This window comes from Primulina tabacum, chromosome 5 (assembly GCF_025594145.1).
Source record: "Primulina tabacum isolate GXHZ01 chromosome 5, ASM2559414v2, whole genome shotgun sequence".
Classification (NCBI taxonomy): Eukaryota; Viridiplantae; Streptophyta; class Magnoliopsida; order Lamiales; family Gesneriaceae; genus Primulina; species Primulina tabacum.
The window spans coordinates 22,227,412-22,246,929 of record NC_134554.1 but is presented as its reverse complement, the minus strand read 5'-3'; the positions used below and the strand labels follow the sequence as shown (position 1 = coordinate 22,246,929).

At 39.0% G+C, this 19,518-nt stretch overlaps 1 protein-coding gene across 1 annotated transcript; it reads left to right on the top strand.

Moving 5' to 3' along the window:
- The first annotated feature begins 1,248 nt into the window (after positions 1 to 1,248).
- On the top strand, positions 1,249 to 2,705 carry LOC142544933 (transcription factor MYB108-like). Its single transcript, XM_075651943.1, has 3 exons — positions 1,249 to 1,534; positions 1,626 to 1,755; positions 1,861 to 2,705. The coding sequence occupies exons 1-3, from the start codon at positions 1,366 to 1,368 to the stop codon at positions 2,540 to 2,542; spliced, it is 981 nt and encodes a 326-aa protein (XP_075508058.1). The 5' UTR covers positions 1,249 to 1,365; the 3' UTR covers positions 2,543 to 2,705.
- The last annotated feature ends 16,813 nt before the right edge of the window (positions 2,706 to 19,518 follow it).

Sequence of the window (19,518 nt, the reverse complement as noted above, 5' to 3'; positions counted from 1 at the left end):
AAAACAATTTTGTATATACGTTTGATTTTGATTATGAAACTCATTCAGTTATAATATTTCTCGTATTCAGTTATGTACATATTCGGTTATCTTGAGAAAATATCCATTAAGTTGAACCTAGCATAAAGCCTTTGTTTTATTCATTAAGTTATATTAAAGAATATAATAAATGTAATACATGGAAGATAATACTCATGATAAGAGGACATAAAACCATGTTTCGTATGTTTGTTTCTTAACTTTGAGTGATTATTAATTCTTGATCATTCATTTCATTTAAAAGATATAAACCAAGTGAGAAAATGTGGGTTATTTTATTAAAGTATTTAAAATAATTTTATTTCATCAACATATTTAATTAAGATAAATATGAAAGAAGTCTCGTATTCAAAAAAGATAAATCAAGATTATTAACTGGCCGATTAAAATGATAAATGTTTTGAGATTTGATTTATCATGTCTTGAAATGTGTCATCAAGATAAACTTTTAATCAATTTAAACTTACTCGATGATGATACAAGTTGTCCATAAATAGTGTCATACATGGGTCTAAATCAATACAATTGTTCTGAAATACATCGTCTCATAAACTATATACAGATTTAGAAGATATTTGTTTTCGGTGTTTGTTGGATCTCGTGACTTGCATTATCAAATTCAACATCAATTGCTAGAAATTCGAATTAGTTCCAGTTCTATTTTCGCATATCAATTTAAATATATATGTAGATCGAATTTAGTTATCGATAAGTTTTATTTTTTTTTTTTAAAATAACAATCGAAACAAAATCAGGATCATATTTTCCAACATCAACACTTGCGATAGATGAGTGGCATAGTCAAATAATGGTAACAACTTGATTGGACAAAGCATTCGGATTGGATACCGACAATTCTTTTCGTTCTGCGTTATTTATTAAAATAATATATTTATATATCGCATGAAAGGAAAAATATTTTAACCATCTCGACGCACAAATAAACCATTAAAGTCAAAGGGTCAAACTCCAAAGCTGCCATTAAATAATAGTTAATTGAATTTTATATTTTATAACCCGCAAATAGTAGATAGGAAGCCCCAAGTTTTAAGTTTGGGGGCAATTAATTATTTAATTAGTATATTATATTAACCATTAATTAGTGTAATTAATTCCGTTGCGGCTACCCTCTCCCATATGCCACCTTCTTTCCACCTTTATTCAAACTTCTCCTGCTTTTCTCTATATAAATCCCCACCTTCTCTTTATCTTCTTCCCTGTATTCAAACACCAAACCCCCCAGGATCTCTCTCCCTCTCTCTCTCTGATCCGTACGAAGAAATTTTCTGTGCCAAAAATTGATCAGATTTAATTTACAGTAAAAAAATGAAAATGGATGATCAACATGGTAAGGTTTCAAGAAATTACAGTGGAAGTGATGAGGAACCAATGGAGTTAAGAAGAGGGCCGTGGACTGTTGAAGAGGACTTCATCCTCATCAACTACATAGCTCACCATGGAGATGGCCGCTGGAATTCCCTTGCTGGATCAGCTGGTGATTATTTCAGTCCCTTTTCATTGCTTTTTAGTTGGTTTTTTTTATGATCATCAGATTTGTAATGGGAAACTGAATTTTAATGCCACAGGTCTGAAGAGAACTGGGAAGAGTTGCAGGTTAAGGTGGCTGAATTATTTGCGGCCTGAGGTTCGAAGGGGAAATATAACTCTCGAAGAACAGCTTCTGATTCTTGAGCTCCATTCTCGATGGGGCAATAGGTATGATATGTTAATAATATTATTAGCTAGCCAATTAAGTATCTTAATATAATTTTTTCTTACGACAGATTTAATGAAATTTGGAAATCTTTTTTGTGTGCGTAGGTGGTCGAAAATCGCTCAACATTTACCTGGTAGAACTGATAACGAGATAAAGAATTATTGGAGAACCAGAATTCAAAAACATGCGAAGCAGCTGAAATGTGACGTGAATAGCAAACAATTTAAGGATACCATGCGGTACCTATGGATGCCGAGGCTCGTAGAGAGGATTCAGGCAGCATCCGCCTTGGGCGGAGGATCTGCAGAGGTGGCGGGGGCTTCCTCATCCACAACCACAACCAACTCCGCCACCGCCACAGGAGATCGCCGGCCTCTCAGCTACCAAAACAACAACAATAATCTTGATATGAGCTCGGATCAGATTATGATGCCACCACCTGATCCTAGCCGAGGTGTTCACTTCTGCACGCCGGAAACCTCAAGCGCCGCCACGTCTTCTGACTCTTTCGGGACTCAAGTTTCACCGGTTTCCGACCTGACTGAGTGCTACAACTACCCAGCTAACGAGGGAAGCAATCAAGATTGCTATCTTGCCAATCAACCTCTGTGTTATAACCATGATCAGTCTTTAACTAGCCCGGCCGGCTACAATTTTAACCATGGCTTAGATCTTCCGGTCATGGATCAAAATTGCAACCAGTGGATCGACGGTGCAGATGCGTCGGATGGTCTGTGGAATGTTGATGACATGTGGTTCTTACAGCAATTCAACAGCAATGTTTAAATCTATACAAAAAAAAATTAAAAAAAAGAAAGTTGAAAATTAGAAGAAAATAAGAAAAGGGTTTGTAGAAATTAAACACAAAAATTGTCGTTCAAAATAATGAAATAAAAACAAGTTACATACTATTCTTAGAATTTGTGGAAGGACAGATTAGTTATCACTTATAAAAAATTTCTATTTGTATTTTTTTTAATTGTATTTCAAAGGTAAAAGAAAATAGAGAAGGTATCTTGTGAGACTTTCTCACGAATCTTTATCTGTGAGACAGGTCAACCCTATCGATATCCACAATAAAAAATAATACTCTTAGCATAAAAAGTAATACTTTTTCAAGGATGAACCAAATAAGAGATTCGTCTTACAAAATACGACCTGTGAGATCGTCTCACAAAATACGACCCGTGAGACCGTCTCACACAAGTTTTTGTCAAGAAAATATTACTAAGGAGTTAAAGGTTTTTTTTTTTATCATTCTCCAAAATGACAACAATATATTCATCTTCTTCTATCATACATCCTTCATACACTCGTGCATAGATTTCGTATATATGCATTATTAAATCCAACTTTTGTACACTAAAACACATTATAAGTAAAAGATAACGTATATATGCATGATTAAATCCACAGAGTCTAATGGGATATATGTTCATTAGTGGTTAATTCCATTATCTTACTTGAATGTCATTGTTGCTTGTAGATTTTAATAAACAATATTTTATTGAATTGTGGAGTCAGGAAACACAAGATAATGGGTCCTCGAATAGATTAAAGCCAAGCATCCATCGTTTTAGTTACAACTTATAGATATATATAGATTAAAGTGAAAATGAATACAGCAATGATTTAGGAAAAACGAGAATATTCTCGATTTTATATTGTAAAGTCTCCAATTATCAAGTTACTTAAATGCCACGTGAGTGGCTTACAAGGTTACACATTTGCAATCCTTAAACCCCCATTTTTTTTTAATATAATAAGTGTGTATATTTCTGTGAAACAATGGAACCAACTATCGAGTTACACAGATGAATCAAGCTAGCAACAACTAATATGAACAGATATATGTTTGCCGATACGAACTCAGCACTAATCAAGCAATCAAGAACATAAACACATGAGAATGACGTGGTTCGGCCGCAAGGGCCTACATCCATCCGGAGAACAGCCAAATCTCTTTTATTAATCACACCTTTTGCAAGAAATGATTTACAGAAGAATCGATACAATCCAGAAACTCTCTTCTCCCAAATCTCCCCCATATCTCTCTTTTGTAAATTGTTGAGTTGTTTCAGAAGTGATCTTCCCTCCCTTTTCTAGAGCCTTTATATCATCACTTGTTTGGCCAGTAACAAGTCTTTCCCTTCCTATCCATAGTCACTTTTCTTGGTCAATCCGATAGTAACTAACATTGACTTCTTAGTTGTAGCACTTGTTGTTGCCACTTGTGTAAGCCCCAATAATTTGCTATAGATACACACTCATGGACAATCTCCACATTGTCTTCAAAAGATCGATTGTTTTCCAATCCCCTTTCGGGCTACTCCCATGCCACTACATTAATTAAGTTTAAACAATGCTTAAACCTAGTTTGAGGTAGTGCCTTAGTCATCATATCTGAACTATATTAAGTTCAGAGATCCATCTATGGACTCAAATAGACATCAAAGAGCTGCAACCTCATATTTGACAGTACTATCAAAAAGTTTGATTTTGTCTAGAACCCTGACAAACTTTGTGTATACAAGAAAGTTAGTGCGAGTGCAATTACATTTCTAATACTTTATGTTGATGATATACTACTAATTGAGAATGATGTAGAGATGTTGCAATCAATTAAAGTATGGTCAGCTAGTAAGTTCTCCATTAATGATATGTGTAAAGCCCAAAATCAGTACACGTAAACCATGCATTTATTAAATTGTTAAATTATTTATTTAATTTTCAAATGATTTTAACGATGCATGATATAAGATTTGCATTATTTTAAATTATTACATGTTTATTTGATGTACGTTAAAACGTTTTCTTGAGTTTGGGTTTTTCAGGCGAATATTCGATGTTTGGCCGGGGATAGGAGACCGGAGACGATTAAAGCGATAAAATTAAATTTTATATTTTTATTTTAAGCCAAGAAAATTAGTTATTTTAAATAATGTATGAATTTTAGCATTTTAAAGTTCAATTTAAATTATTACACGATTTATAAAATTTTAAGCACTTTAAATGTAACTTTTGAAAATTTGGGGATTTAATCTTTAAAATGGGTGTAAAATATTTTATAATGAATTTTATGCCTTAACTAATGTATTTAATTAGTATTTATGTTAAATAAGATTTCTAAGTGCTCCTTCTAACTATTTTCAAAATTTGGAAATTTTAATCTTGAAAATTTGGTACATAATTATTTATCAAATTTTTGAGTGGGTTTAAATAATTTGATTAGTAATATTTTACCAATAATTAGTTAATTAAGCATTTTTTTAAACCCAATCTAATCCCTAACTCACGAACACACACAACGCACACACACACGTTGCAAATTTGAAGGTAGAAAACTAGGGTTCAAAGCTCTTCTTTCAGCAGCCACCATCTCAGCCTCTTCCTTGCAAATTTCTGAAGATTTACGTTCTTTTTCTAGCAATAAAACTTGGAACAAGCATCTCCCGGTCATCCTCCGTAATCCACCGCGTCGGTATTCGTTATTAAAACGCAAAAAGGCATGTATAATTTTTCATTTTTTCCACATCGATCTTGTCATAGTAAATATTTTGATGCATATTGTACGTAAAAATCCGTATATGTTATGCAAAGTTTGAGCGATGATGCTTTGAATGAATTTGGAACAACTTTTAGATCTCAGAAATTGAATCTGCTGTCATTTCGAATTCTTCGAATTTTCGATCGGTTTTCTGGAAAAACTTTAAACATATAAAACGTAGTACTTTTTGATATTTTTTATTTAACAGTAAATTCGTAATTTTCGGACAAGAGACGAGTGAGTTATGATCATTCTCGTGTGACAGCTCAAACTGTGATGCTATCAAAATGTGTTCTTCATGTTTTCTTGAGGTTTATTGGTTGCATGCTTCATTGGGAACCGTTGGGTGATCATTGCTGCGTTTAGGTATGTTGTGTGTTGTGATCAGATGCTATTTGGTGTTTCTTTTCGGGTCGGAAAGGGTTTGGTTACAATAGAAGTAGTAGGAAGCGAATTATGCCAAATTCTGGGTTTATTGGATTGTGATGCGAAGGATTTTGAGAAAGTTTTTGTTGTGCCTCAGGTGTGCACGTGTTGTGGTGTGCATGGGGCTAGGGAGGAGTGGTTCGAGGCTGGTCCGGGTTGAGTAAGGACAGGGTAGAAGATGACTTCTTTGGGTTTGGGTCGTGCAGGGTTAGCGCGACATCGCTGTATTTGGAACGCTGTAGCGCCTGTGCTTCGCACCTGGTAGCGCCGCGGCGCTGGGATGCAGTGCCTAGGCGCTTAACATGCGCTGCACTACAGGCGCCTAGGCGCTTGTTCAGGGTTTGAGGAGCTTTAGGTTTAAGTGTTATTGCCTAGTTTGAGAATCAATACATTGTTATGACCAAGCTTGGTGAGGGATAGATTAGCTGATACGAAGCTTGAATAGGAATCGTTGAATTATGGTTTAAGCGGGGTCCGTGTCTTCCATTACTTGAGAAATGTTCAAACTCTGTAACGTACCGTACTTTTACTATTCAAAATTTGCGAAAAAATTAAAATTTTCATAAATAATTCGTGAACCTTCAAAATTTGCTAGAACAAATGTTCGTCCTCAAAAATTGTTGCAACAGAAAAATCTCAAAATGATGTCTACCAAGAGTATTTGCTCGTACCTCAAACAGTAACATAAAATCAGAGTATTTAAACAATTTCATAAAAGCTTAAACTTGGGCGGTCCTCGGGTTTAGCCTCCTGCTCAGTCCAAGCCTGCTCCTTGGTTCCCACCCCTTGTCTGCTCGAAAACATCCTCACCTGCATCGATCAAGTCTAGTGAGTCTAAAGACTCAACACGTATAAACTGGGAGTAACAAGTACTACATAATAAAATCGCATGCAACTTTAAAATCGGTCATACATAACTTGAAACTTACACTTAAACTTGAACTTACATACGTACATACGTAGACGTGCCATAAACATAAAAATTTTCTTAAACATGCTTTCATACTTGTACATACATGAACATACATAAACTTCATCTTTTTACGTAGATGCATGTTTCAAAGCAAGTGACCCATAACATAAATCGCCTGATCAGACTAAACCACAATACTAAGCTGACAGTGACGAATCCACTGCCACATACATGAGATCCCCGTTCGTGCTTTAACGGGCGGATTGGTCCCCGTTCATGATTTAACCCTTTCCAACCCCATACATACATTGGTCACAAGACATTTAGCATCCCTCAAAAACTTGAAAATATTTTCTTGCACGTCGACATACTTACTTGGCGTTGAGGGATTTATTGGATTTCATTTGGGGCCGCTGCAGCACATACTAACATGAAATTTAAATACTTAATTTGCATAGCTTAGACGTAGGCATACGTGCTCACCTCCGAATTCAATAAATACTTTAAGACATTCTAGAACACTCGGGACTTGATCTCATTTAAATCATCGTACTAACCCTAGACATGAAACTCCAAAACACAAATGACATTTCCCAAAAATATGAAGTACACGGACCCCGGCATATGGGTCCTTGTAGGTGTGCAAAAAAAATACTCGTGAAGAAGAAGGGACACAGACCCCGTGCCCAGGTCTCCGGGTCCGTGTAGGTGCAGTGATATTTGTCGTGAAGAAAAGGGAAGGCACGGACCCCCTGCCTGGGTCCGTGTAGACTCGGTAAAAAGACACTTCGAAGGATACAAAGGCACGGACCCCGTGTAAGGGTCCGTGAAAGGGTCCGTGTACTTGCGCTAATCGGAAACTCACGAAAATTTAATACATGTGATGCTTATCAGTCTAGACTCGATTGTACGGACCATGAACCGACACCCCGAGACCCACCCTAGTACACCCTAACATTGAACCAACCTCGTGCAAACACCCCAAAGCAACGAGTCCCCTCTACGACACATGCAATTCAAAACAATACGGCAATTGACACCAAATCGTTTCCTATGACTTCTCATAAATTCAAGTGCCTATCGACACTAATCTGCAAACCAAATACCAACCCAACATCATACTAAGCATACCTATACGCAGCAACGATCACCCGTCGATCCCCAACGAAGCCTACAATATTAAAACTTCGAGACGCATCAATATCATAATTTTCGGAAAAACGCAGTTTGAGCAGTCTCACGAAAAACGCCATAACTCACTCAATTATTATCCAAATATTACGAATTTACTGTCAAATTGAATGTATCAAAAAGTTCTACAATTTTATGTTGAAAGTTTTCTCAGAATCACATGTGAAAAATTGCAGTATTTAAAAAGACAGTAAAAACGTAAATTTTAGATCTAAAAATGGTTTCAAAAGTGATCTAAACATAATTGCTCAAACTTCTACACATCAGACATAGATTTTTACGCATAAAACAACGCAACACATACTATGACATGATCGATGCAGAAATAACAGAATATACATGCCTTTAAATCTTTAAAGTTACCGAAACGACGATACCGAAGCGGGGAAAGATGCGAGGTTGATCCGGGACGAACGTGGCACTAATTTCCTTGAAGAAAAGCAACGAAAATTTGCAGGGAGATTTCAGAGAGTGGGGCGGCTGCTCTTGGTTCTTAGAACCCTAAACTTTTCTCTAAAGTTCTCAAAATAAAATGTGTAGGTGTGTGTTGTATGTTTAGGCATGAATGTGTGTGCGTGCGTGAGTTGTGTAGGTAATTAGGGGTAAATAAATGCTTAATTGACTAATTAAAATGCAAATTAAAATACTAATTGAAGTATTAACCCCTTTCAATTTACTACACAACCCAAATTACAATTTAAACACAACATGGATAAATTCTAAAGGTTTTAAATTCCTAAATCCCCAAATAAATAAATTAGGCTTAAAAGTGTTAAAGCTTAATAAATTATTTAAAATGCCTTAATCCCAACTCAAAATAAAATACCGCATTTTTAAAATTTTGCCAAAACTCTTCACCGCTCTCTTCTCCTTGATTCCGCATCGAATAATCGCCTGAAACATGAAACTCAAGAAAATATTTTTTTAACGTGCATCACATAATCGTAAATAATTTAAGATAATGCATTTACATAAATCATACATGGCTAAAATTCATTTTAAATTTAAATAAATGCTTTAATAATTAAATAAATGCATGGGTTATACGTGTACTGAATTTGGTCTCTACAGTTCCTCCCCCACTTATATAAATTTCGTCCTCGAAATTAAATCTCACCAAACAACTCCGGGTAGCGAATCCTCATGTCCGCCTCTGACTCCCAAGTGGCTTCCTCCACTGATTGATTTAGCCACCGGACTTTGACCAACTTGGTCACTTTGTTCCGAAATCTGCGCTCTTGTCGGTCTACCCTTTGGACAGGTCTTTCCTCATAAGACAGGTCTGGAGCCAACTGCAACGGGTCGTAGCTCAAAACATGCGATGGATTAGCTAGATACTTTCTCAGCATTGAGACATGAAACACATTGTGCACCCCGGTCAGATTTGGCGGAAGGGCAACACGATAAGCTAGTGTCCCAACTCTGTCAAGAATCTCGAACGGTCCACTAAACCTCGGACTCAACTTGCCTCTTTTCCCAAATCTCATAACACCCTTCATAGATGCTATCTTAAAAAAAACGTGATCTCCCACGGCAAACTCTAGAACTCTTCTCTTCTTATCGGCATAGCTCTTTTGACGACTCTGGGCGGTCTTCATTCTGTCTCGAATCTTGACCACCACATCTGCAGTCTGCTGAACTATCTCTGGACCAAGTTCTGCTCTCTCACCAACCTCATCCAATGAATTGGTGATCTGCACTTCCTTCCATACAAAGCCTCGTAGGGAGCCATACCTATGGATTTTTGAAAACTGTTGTTGTAGGTAAACTTCACTAGAGGTAGTTTCGATTCCCAAATCCCCTGGAAATCGATCATACATGCTCGCAGAAAATCCTCCAAAATCTAAATCACTCGCCCAGACTAGCCATCTGTCTGCGGGTGAAAAGCCGTACTGAAAACAACTTCGTCCACATGGCTGCATGTAAGCTCTTCAAAAAGGACGATGTAAATCTCGGGTCCCTGTCGGACACAATAGAAACTGGGATCCCATGTAATCGAACGATCTCCCTGATATAGAGCTCCGCATACTGCGTCATGGAGAAAGTCGTCTTCACTGGCAGGAAATGTGCTGACTTGGTGAGTCGGTCAACTATAACTCAAATGGCATTGAATCCTCTGACTGACCTCGGCAAACCAACCACAAAGTCCATTGTAATATTCTCGCATTTCCACTCGGGGATAGGGAGTGGTGGCTTAAGCATTCCTGCTGGCCTCTGATGTTCTGGCTTCACCTGCTGACAAGTGAGGCATTCAGACACGAATCTGCGGATATCTCGCTTCATCCCTGGCCACCAATACAAAATCTGCAAGTCCTTGTACATTTTGGTGCCTCCCTGGTGGATTGAATACGAGGATGCATGTGCCTCTGTCAGAATATCCTCTCTGATCGAATCAACACTAGGCACCAACATTTTACCTCTGTATCTCACCATACCATCTGACACCGTGTAGAGTACACTGCCCTTGGCTTCATCCTTCAGCCTCCATTTCTGCAACTGCTCGTCTGAAGGCTTGCCCGTACGAATGTGGTCTAGCAAGGAAGATTGGATTGTCAGATTAGATAGTCTGGGGGAGCTCTGCCCTTGGAATAAACCTCTAGCCCAAACCTCTTAATCTCAGACTGAAGAGGTCTCTGCACTGTCAACTGAGCCACAACTGCTACCTTTCTGCTCAAGGCGTCTGCCACGACGTTAGCTTTTCCTGGATGGTAGCTAATCTCGCAATCATAATCTTTCCCCAATTCTAACCACCGTCTCTGTCTCATATTCAGCTCTTTCTGCGTGAAGAAGTAATTGAGACTCTTGTGATCAGTGAATATCTGGCATTTCTCGCCATACAAATAGTGTCTCCAAATCTTCAAAGCAAAGACAACGGCGGCTAACTCAAGATCGTAAGTCGGATAATTCTTCTCATGCACCTTCAACTGTCTGGAAGCATAAGCTATAACCCGACCATGCTGCATCAACACGGCGCCTAACCCGAGCTTAGATGCATCGGTGTATAGCACAAAATCTCCTTGCCTTGTTGGCATGGCTAACACTAGCACTGAAATAAGACCTTGCTTCAAAGTATCGAACCTCTTCTGACATTCATCACTCCAAACGAATTTAGCATTCTTCTTGGTCAGTGAAGTGAGTGGCACTGCTATCGAAGAAAACCCCTGAATGAACTTACGGTAGTAACCGGCTAAGCCCAGAAAACTGCGGATTTCTGATGCAATTCTTCGGCTCAACCCATTCCTTAACGGCTGCCACCTTGGCTGGATCCACCTCAATCCCACTGCTAGATATTATATGACCCAAAAATGCTACTTTCTCCAACCAAAATTCACACTTACTGAACTTCGCAAATAACTTGCGACTCTGCAAGGTTTGCAAAACTGTCTTCAAGTGCCGACTGTGCTCGTCATGATTCTTCCAGTAGATAAGAATATCGTCAATAAATACTATGACGAATTGATCTAAGCAGGGCTGGAATACTCGGTTCATGAGGTCCATGAAAATTGCTGGAGCATCCGTCAGTCCGAAAGGCATCACTAAGAAATCGTAATGCCCATATCTGGTTCTGAAGGCTGTCTTGTGCACATCTGCATCTTTCACCTTTAGTTGGTGATAACCCGATCGAAGATCTACCTTAGAGAACACTGTAGCTCCCTGAAACTGATCAAACAAGTCTTCGATTCTAGGAAATGGGTATTTATTCTTGATCGTTACCTTGTTCAACTCTCGGTAATCGATGCACAGTCTCATGCTCCCATCTTTTTTTTTCACAAAGAGCACTGGCGCGCCTCACGGTGAGAAACTAGGGCGGATAAATTCCTTGCCCAGAAGCTCCAATATCTGCTTCTTGAGCTCTAACATCTCAGCTGGAGCCAATCGGTACGATGCCTTAGAGATTGGCACTGTGCCTGGTATAAGATCAATTGCAAACTCCACTTCTTTATCTGGTGGAAGACCTGTGATGTCGTCAGGGAAGACGTCTGGGAAGTCTCTGACTACTGGCACATCTTATAATGACGGAGTGGGTATGTCAGGTGTTAAAATGATGCTGGCCAAGAAAGCCTGACACCCTTTGGAAATAAGTTTCCGCGCCTGCATGCAAGAGATCATGCGAGGGAAACTCCTCCATCTTGTTGGTTCAAATAGAAACTGTTCCATGCCCAACGGTCTAACAAATACTGATCTCTTCTGAAAATCAATCAGGACTCTGTTCTTTGTCAGCCAGTCCATACCCAAGATAATATCGAATTCCGGCATCGGCAACACAATCAAATCTGCATACACTAGGTGGCCTTACAGTTCGAAATCAATGTCTCTGACCACGCTAGTAGCTTACAACTCTTCCCCTGATGGGACTGTCACGGAGTAATTCACGTCAAGGCCGATGGTCTTGATATCCAAGTGACTAGCGAACATCTCCGAGATAAATGAATGGGTGGCTCCTGAATCTATCAAGGCCTGAGTAGCTATTCTCTTGATGAAAATATTTTTTGGGGGACGTTAGCACCACACAACTTATATCACAAAGTTCTAATAGTAGTCTTAAGCAGCAAAAGACACCAAAAATTCCATCTAACATCCTAATAATCCCAATTCAAATAAACATGCAAGGCGAAAATTTAATACTGTACAGAATTAAATAAGTTACCCGTCAGCAGTGTAGTGTCTGGGTTCGCCTCTTGTGCATTCATGGCGAACACTCTTCCCTGCGTTGGCTGCCTCCACTGTGGGCACTCTTTCATCATGTGGTCACTGGCTCCACATTTGAAACACTTGCCTGACCCATACAAACACTGTCCCGGATGCTGGCGGTTGCATTTCGGGCACACCGGGTACTCTCCCGGCCTCTGAGGAGCTTTCTGTTGTGGAACATGGCCCTTGCCTTTCGGTGGTCCTTGATAGGACTTCTTCCCTGGTTGCCCCTGGAACGGCCTCTTAAACTGAGGTCGCTGCTGCTGCTGCTGCGGTGGAGCCTGATAGGGCCTCTTGCCCTGTCTGTCAGCCTCAATATCCTTCTGATCCTGCTCCGCCGCCAAGGCTCTAGATACGGCAACGGCATAGGTCGTAGGACCAGCAACTTGAACGTCACGGCGCAATATCGGCCGCAACCCATCCATGAAATGCCTCAGCTTCCCCTGGGCATCATTAGCTATTAGGGGCACAAAGTGACACCCCCTCTCGAACTTCCTCACGAAGTCCGCCACGCTGCTATCCCCCTGACGCAACGTCATGAACTCTCTGGTTAGGTGAGAGCGTACTTCCTCAGTGAAGTACTTCGAGTAGAAGACTTCCTTGAAACCATTCCAAGGCAACACCTGTAGGTTGACTGACACTCCCGCACTCTCCCACCATAGTCTGGCGTCCCCTGTCAGAAGGAACGTGGCACACCTGACCCTATCTGCATCGGTCAGTTCCATAAAATCAAATATTACCTCGATGGACTTAATCCATCCTTCAGCTATCATCGGGTCAGTGGTACCCGAAAACTCCTTCGGATTCATCCTCCTAAATCTTTCATACACAGCCTCAGGTCGGGGCCTCGTCCCTGCATCTACTGCGGCTTGGTTCCTCGCAAACTGTACGAAGAACTGAGTCATCCCAGCAAGCATCTGAGCTTACATGTCCGGCGGTGGAGGGGAGGAGGAGCGTCTCTCCTCTCCTCTCGAGTCTCTCTATCCTCATCCCTGGCTTCACGGTCAATCAAACGTCTAGGAGGCATACTGTTCCAATAATTTACCCGACACATAAGCCCCACATGCATGAACATGATATCAATAATGTAAGATGCACGTAAATCGAACTTAAAACATGGACATACTGAAATCATGACTTAATGCTTAATACATAACATAATTCAAAACTTTAAAACTTACAGACTAGAGGTGTGACTTCGTGAGCTTCTTGCGACTAGAAGTAGGCATAACCCTTTACAAGAACATCGCTCTGATACCAACTGTAACGTACCGTACTTTTACTATTCAAAATTTGCGGAAAAATTAAAAATTTTCGTAAATAATTCGTGAACCTTCAAAATTTGCTAGAACAACTGTTCATCCTCAAAAATTGTTGCAACAAAAAAATCGCAAAATGATGTCTACCAAAAATATTTGCTCGAACCTCAAACAGTAACATAAAATCAGATTATTTAAACATTTTCATAAAAGCTTAAACTTGGGCAGTCCTCGGGTTTAGCCTCCTGCTCAGTCCAAGCCTGCTCCTTGGTCCCCACCCCTTGTCTGCTCGAAAACATCCTCACCTGCATCGATCAAGTCTAGTGAGTCTAAAGACTCAACACGTATAAACTGAGAGTAACAAATACTACATAATAAAACCGCATGCAACTTTAAAATAGGTCATACATAACTTGAAACTTGAACTTACACTTAAACTTGAACTTACATATGTACATACGTAGACATGCCATAAACATAAAACTTTTCTTAAACATGCTTGCATACTTGTACATACATGAACATCATTTTGCGTAGAGGCATGTTTCAAAGCAAGTGACCCATAACATAAATTGCCTGATCAGACTATACCACATTACTGGGCTGACAGGGACGAATCCACTGCCACATACATGAGATCCCCGTTCATGCTTTAACGGGCGGATTGGTCCCCGTTCATGATTTAACGCTTTCCAAAAACATGAAAATATTTTCTTGCACGTTGACATACTTACTTGGTCTTGAGGGATTCGTTGGATTTCATTTGGGGCCGCTGCTGCACATACTAACATGAAATTTAAATACTTAATTTGCATAGCTTAGACGTAGGCATACGTTCTCACCTCCGAATTCAATAAATAAATTTAAGACATTCTAGAACACTCGGGACTTGACCTCATTTAAATCATCGTACTAACCCCAGACATGAAACTCCAAAACACAAATGACATTTCCCAAAAATATGAAGAACACGGACCCCATGCCTGGGTTCGTGTAGGGGTCCGTGAGGTGCGCAAAAGAAATCCTTGTGAAGAAGAAGGGACACGGACCCCGTGCCCAGGTCCGACTCCGGGTCCGTGTAGGTGTGGTGATATTTGTCGTGAAGAAAAAGGAAGGCACTGACCCCGTGCCTAGGTCCGTGTAAGGATCCGTGTAGACTCGGTAAAAACACACTACGAAGGATACAAAGGCACGGACCCCGTGTAAGGGTCCGTGAAAGGGTCCGTGTACCTGCGCTAATCAGAAACTCACGAAAATTTAATACATGCGATGCTTATGTACGGACCATGAACCGACACCCCAAGACCCATCCTAGTACACCATAACATTGAACCAACCTCGTGCAAACACCCCAAAGCAACGACGTCCCCTCTACGACACATGCAATTCAAAACAATACGGAAATTGACACCAAATTGTTTCTCATGACTTCTCATGAATTCAAGTGCCTATCGACACTAACCTGCAATCCAAATACCAACCCAACATCATACTAAGCATACCTATACGTAGCAACGATCACCCGTCGATCCCCAACGAAGCCTGCAACATTAAAACTTCAAGACGCATCAGTATCATAATTTTCGGAAAAACACAGTTTGAGCAGTCTCACGAAAAATGCCATAACTCACTCAATATTTATCCAAATATTTCGAATTTACTGTCAAATCAAAGGTATCAAAAAGTTCTACAATTTTTATGTTGAAAGTTTTCTCAGAATCACAACCGAAAAATTGCAGTATTTAAAAAGACAGTAAAAACGTAAATTTTAGATCTAAAAATGGTTTCAAAAGTGATCTAAATATAATTGCTCAAACTTCTAAACATCACACATGAATTTTTACGTATAAAACAATGCAACACATACTATGACATGATCGATGCAGAAATAACAGAATATGCGTGCCTTTAAATCTTTAACATTACCGAAACGACGATACCGAAGTGGGGAAAGATGCGAGGTTGATCCGGGACGAACGTGGCACTAATTTCCTTGAAGAAAAGCGATGAAAATTTGCAGGGAGATTTTCAGAGAGCGGTGCGGCTGCTCTTGGTTCTTAGAACCCTAAACGTTTCTCTCAAGTTCTCAAAATAAAATGTGTAGGTGTGTGTTGTGTGTTTAGGTGTGAATGTGTGTGTATGCGTGAGTTGTGTAGGTAATTAGGGGTAAATAAATGCTTAATTGACTAATTAAAATGCTAATTAAAATACTAATTGAAATATTAACCCCCTTTCAATTTACTACACAACCCAAATTACAATTTAAACACAATATGGATAAATTCTAAAGGTTTTAAATTCCTAAATCTTCAAATAAATAAATTAGGCTTTATAGTGTTAAAGCTTAATAAATTATTTAAAATGACTTAATCCCAACTTAAAATAAAATACCGCATTTTTAAAATTTTGCCAAAACTCGTCACCGGTCTCTTCTCCTCGATCCCGCATCGAATAGTCGCCTGAAACATGAAACTCAAGACAATATTTTTTTTAACGTGCATCACATAATCGTAAATAATTTAAGATAATGCATTTACATAAATCATGCATGGCTAAAACTAGTTTTAAATTTAAATAAATGCAATGGTTATACGTGTACTGAATTTGAGCTCTACATACTCCATATCAGGATTTTTTTGGGGTTCGATGTCATGGTTTAGTATGATGATTAAACATGGTCAAGTCCCGAGTGGTCTAAAAAGTCATAAGTTATTTAATTATTTTGGTAGTGAGTACGATTGGTACGGTTAAGTTATGGAATTTAATTTGCATGAATAATGCATTAGTATATGCAGCAGTAGCCCAAGGGAGATCCAAGGAAGCCCTCAACGCTATGTAAGTATGTTCGACGTGCAAAAAAGTTAATGTTTTATGTTTTTGAGATATGCGAATTGTCTTGTGACCAATTATGTTACGGGTTTGGAAGCTGAAGAACATGTCTGGGGACCTCTCCACCCCGGTAAAGCATGACCGAGTTTTGATCAGGATTGGGAAGCTGTAAAGCATGACCAGAGACCAATCTACCCAGTAAAGCATGACCGGGGATCTTATGTATGTGTGAGTGGACGTCCGGTCGAAAGGCTGTGATGATCCCGATCAGCCTAGTACTGTGGTTTAGTCTGATCAGGCGCATTACGTTATGCATCACTTTCTTTGAAATATATCTCTACTCAAAATGATGATGATTATGCATGTTTAAATATGTATGTTGCAAGCACGTTTATGAAAAAGTTTATGGCACGTCTATGTTTGTGTAAGTATGTTCAGAGCTTAAGTATGTATGTGATACCTTAAAATGCATATTTTTTTATTATGTATTACTATGTTATTCTCATTTTATACATGTTGAGTCTTTAGACTCACTAGACTTGATCGATGCAGGTGAGGACGAGTACAAGGAGGTGAGAGGTGAGGACCAGTGAGTTGGCTCGAACTGTGCGGAGGCCTAACCCGATGACCTCTTAATTTTTCAAGAATTTTATGCATGTTAAATTCATTTCTCTAATTTTAATGAAATTAATTCATTTTGTTTAAACAAGTACTTTTTGCAAGCTCGTTTTGATTGTGACATTGATGACACGGAAATAGTTTGTACTAGTTTATATTTCAAATATTTAGTCAAGCACTTTATTTATATTGAATTTTGAAAGATTATTACTTATTTAAAAAAAAATTTTATTTTCCGCAAATTTTACGTAGTTTTAAAGTGCGGTACATTACAATATGGGTGAAGCATCCTATGTATTATTAAAAATACAGGTCAATAGGGATAGATCGAAGAGGATGCTAGATCTCACCCAATCTACTTAAATCGATATTATATTGAGGTAATTCTCAATGGTGGAGTCCAATAGAGAATATATTCCAATGTATCATAGTGTGACTCTATCCAACTCTATGTGCCCTAAGACCGATGAAAAGATAGAAACCATGAGCCGCATTCTATATGCGTCTGCTATATGCAGTATAATGTAATGTATAATATTTACTGTACCTGATATTTCATTTTCACTGAGTGTTGCAAGCAGATATCAATCGTATCCATATGCATTACATTGGAAAGCCGTGAAGGGCATTATTAAGCACTTGATGTGAACTAAGAATTTGTTCTTGGTTTACTGAAGTTGAGAATTAACATTGGAAGGTTATATGTATTCTAGCTTCCAATCAGATGTCAATTATTCGAAATCAACATCTGGATTTGTATTTAAGCTCAATGGTGGTATTGTATTTGGGAAGAATTCCAAGAAAGACACAACAGCAGATTCAACCACTGAGGCTGAATACATAGCTGTATCAGCTGTAGCAAAATAGGTTGTTTGGATGATGAATTTCGTTCAAGAGTTAGGCGTCATTCCTATATAATGAGGAAGTTCCACATAATGCGGGAGATTGTGGGAAGATGAAACCTATTAGTAGAGAGACTAGTCTCTGCAGATAACGTTTTTGATCCATTGACGAAGCCCCTGCAAGGACCATTGTTTGAGAAGCATTTTGTAATGTCTAGGAAATTCGAACTATGTAACCCGACTGCATACAATCTAGGGTTTTATTTAAAATATGTTTTTAATGATTTTTATGCATTTTATTACATGATTAGGTATTTATTTCATTGGTTGTTTAAGTTTCACGCATTAGGGTTTTAAGTTGCATTTCTTACTCGAACAAGTAACGGAGACCGGGGATAATCAGGAAAAATATTTTTATTGAATAATTATTTTTAATTATTTAATATACGGTTTATTTAATGGATAATTTCGAAAATGGGCCTTGGTTGGATATTTTTACTCGACATGTTATATTTTTATCGGTACACAAATTTTAACGATTCCGAGGACTTTTTGAGGGTTCGGGCAATATTTTCTAAAACGTACCAAAAAAAAACATTTTTCGAGAATGTTTTTGTGCTTGACTGGTTTACTTTATTGCATAATGATCCTAAAATATTTTTTAACTCATTTATTTTAATTAGGGCCCATTACACACTAACCTTCTATATAAAAACCTATCAAACCCTAACCTTAAACCTAGCAGCAACTTCGGCCGCCCTCCCTCACTTCAGCAGCCTCCATTTCAAAGATTTTCAGCAAAAAGTCTCGAAACCCTCCATATCTTTCAAGAAAGTTCCTTCCCCGCTTCTCCGATGCAAGTTCTATGTGCTTATCTTAGGGTTTTTGAGCATGTAAACGTTAAGGCACGCATTGTATCATTATTTTTCTCATCATTCACACTATGTAGGATGATGTATATGTAATTTCATGAGGAGCATGTACCAACGTCTTTGGCATGGTTTGACATGAAAGAATTGCATACTTTTGATCACGACTCACGTTTTTCTTGATATTGGTGCAAGGGACTGCCATGGCTGCTGGTTTAAGGGTTTTTCTTGGAGTGGGGTATGGTGTCAGGGGGCTGGAGTCGGTTGGAGGTCGAGCACAAGTGAAGTCCGTAGGTTTTTTCTTGAATGCGTGAGTCGAGGGAGGCTAGATCGAAGGATTTGAGCGAGCAGGCGGTGCAAGGGCCATTCCTAGCCTTGGACCAGACCCTGGTATGTCTGAGTCATGGTACAAGATGGCTTGAATGCTGTTGGACTTGACCATGAATCCTATCGAGCGAGCTGTTTCAAGTTTGGTTGCGGGTGGGGTTCTTTTGGTGACTCTAGGTTGTGTGTGTCTTGCGGCATGCATGGGCTTGTGAGGTTGTGTTAGGTCGGTCAAGGAGGGTCCTAAGGTTG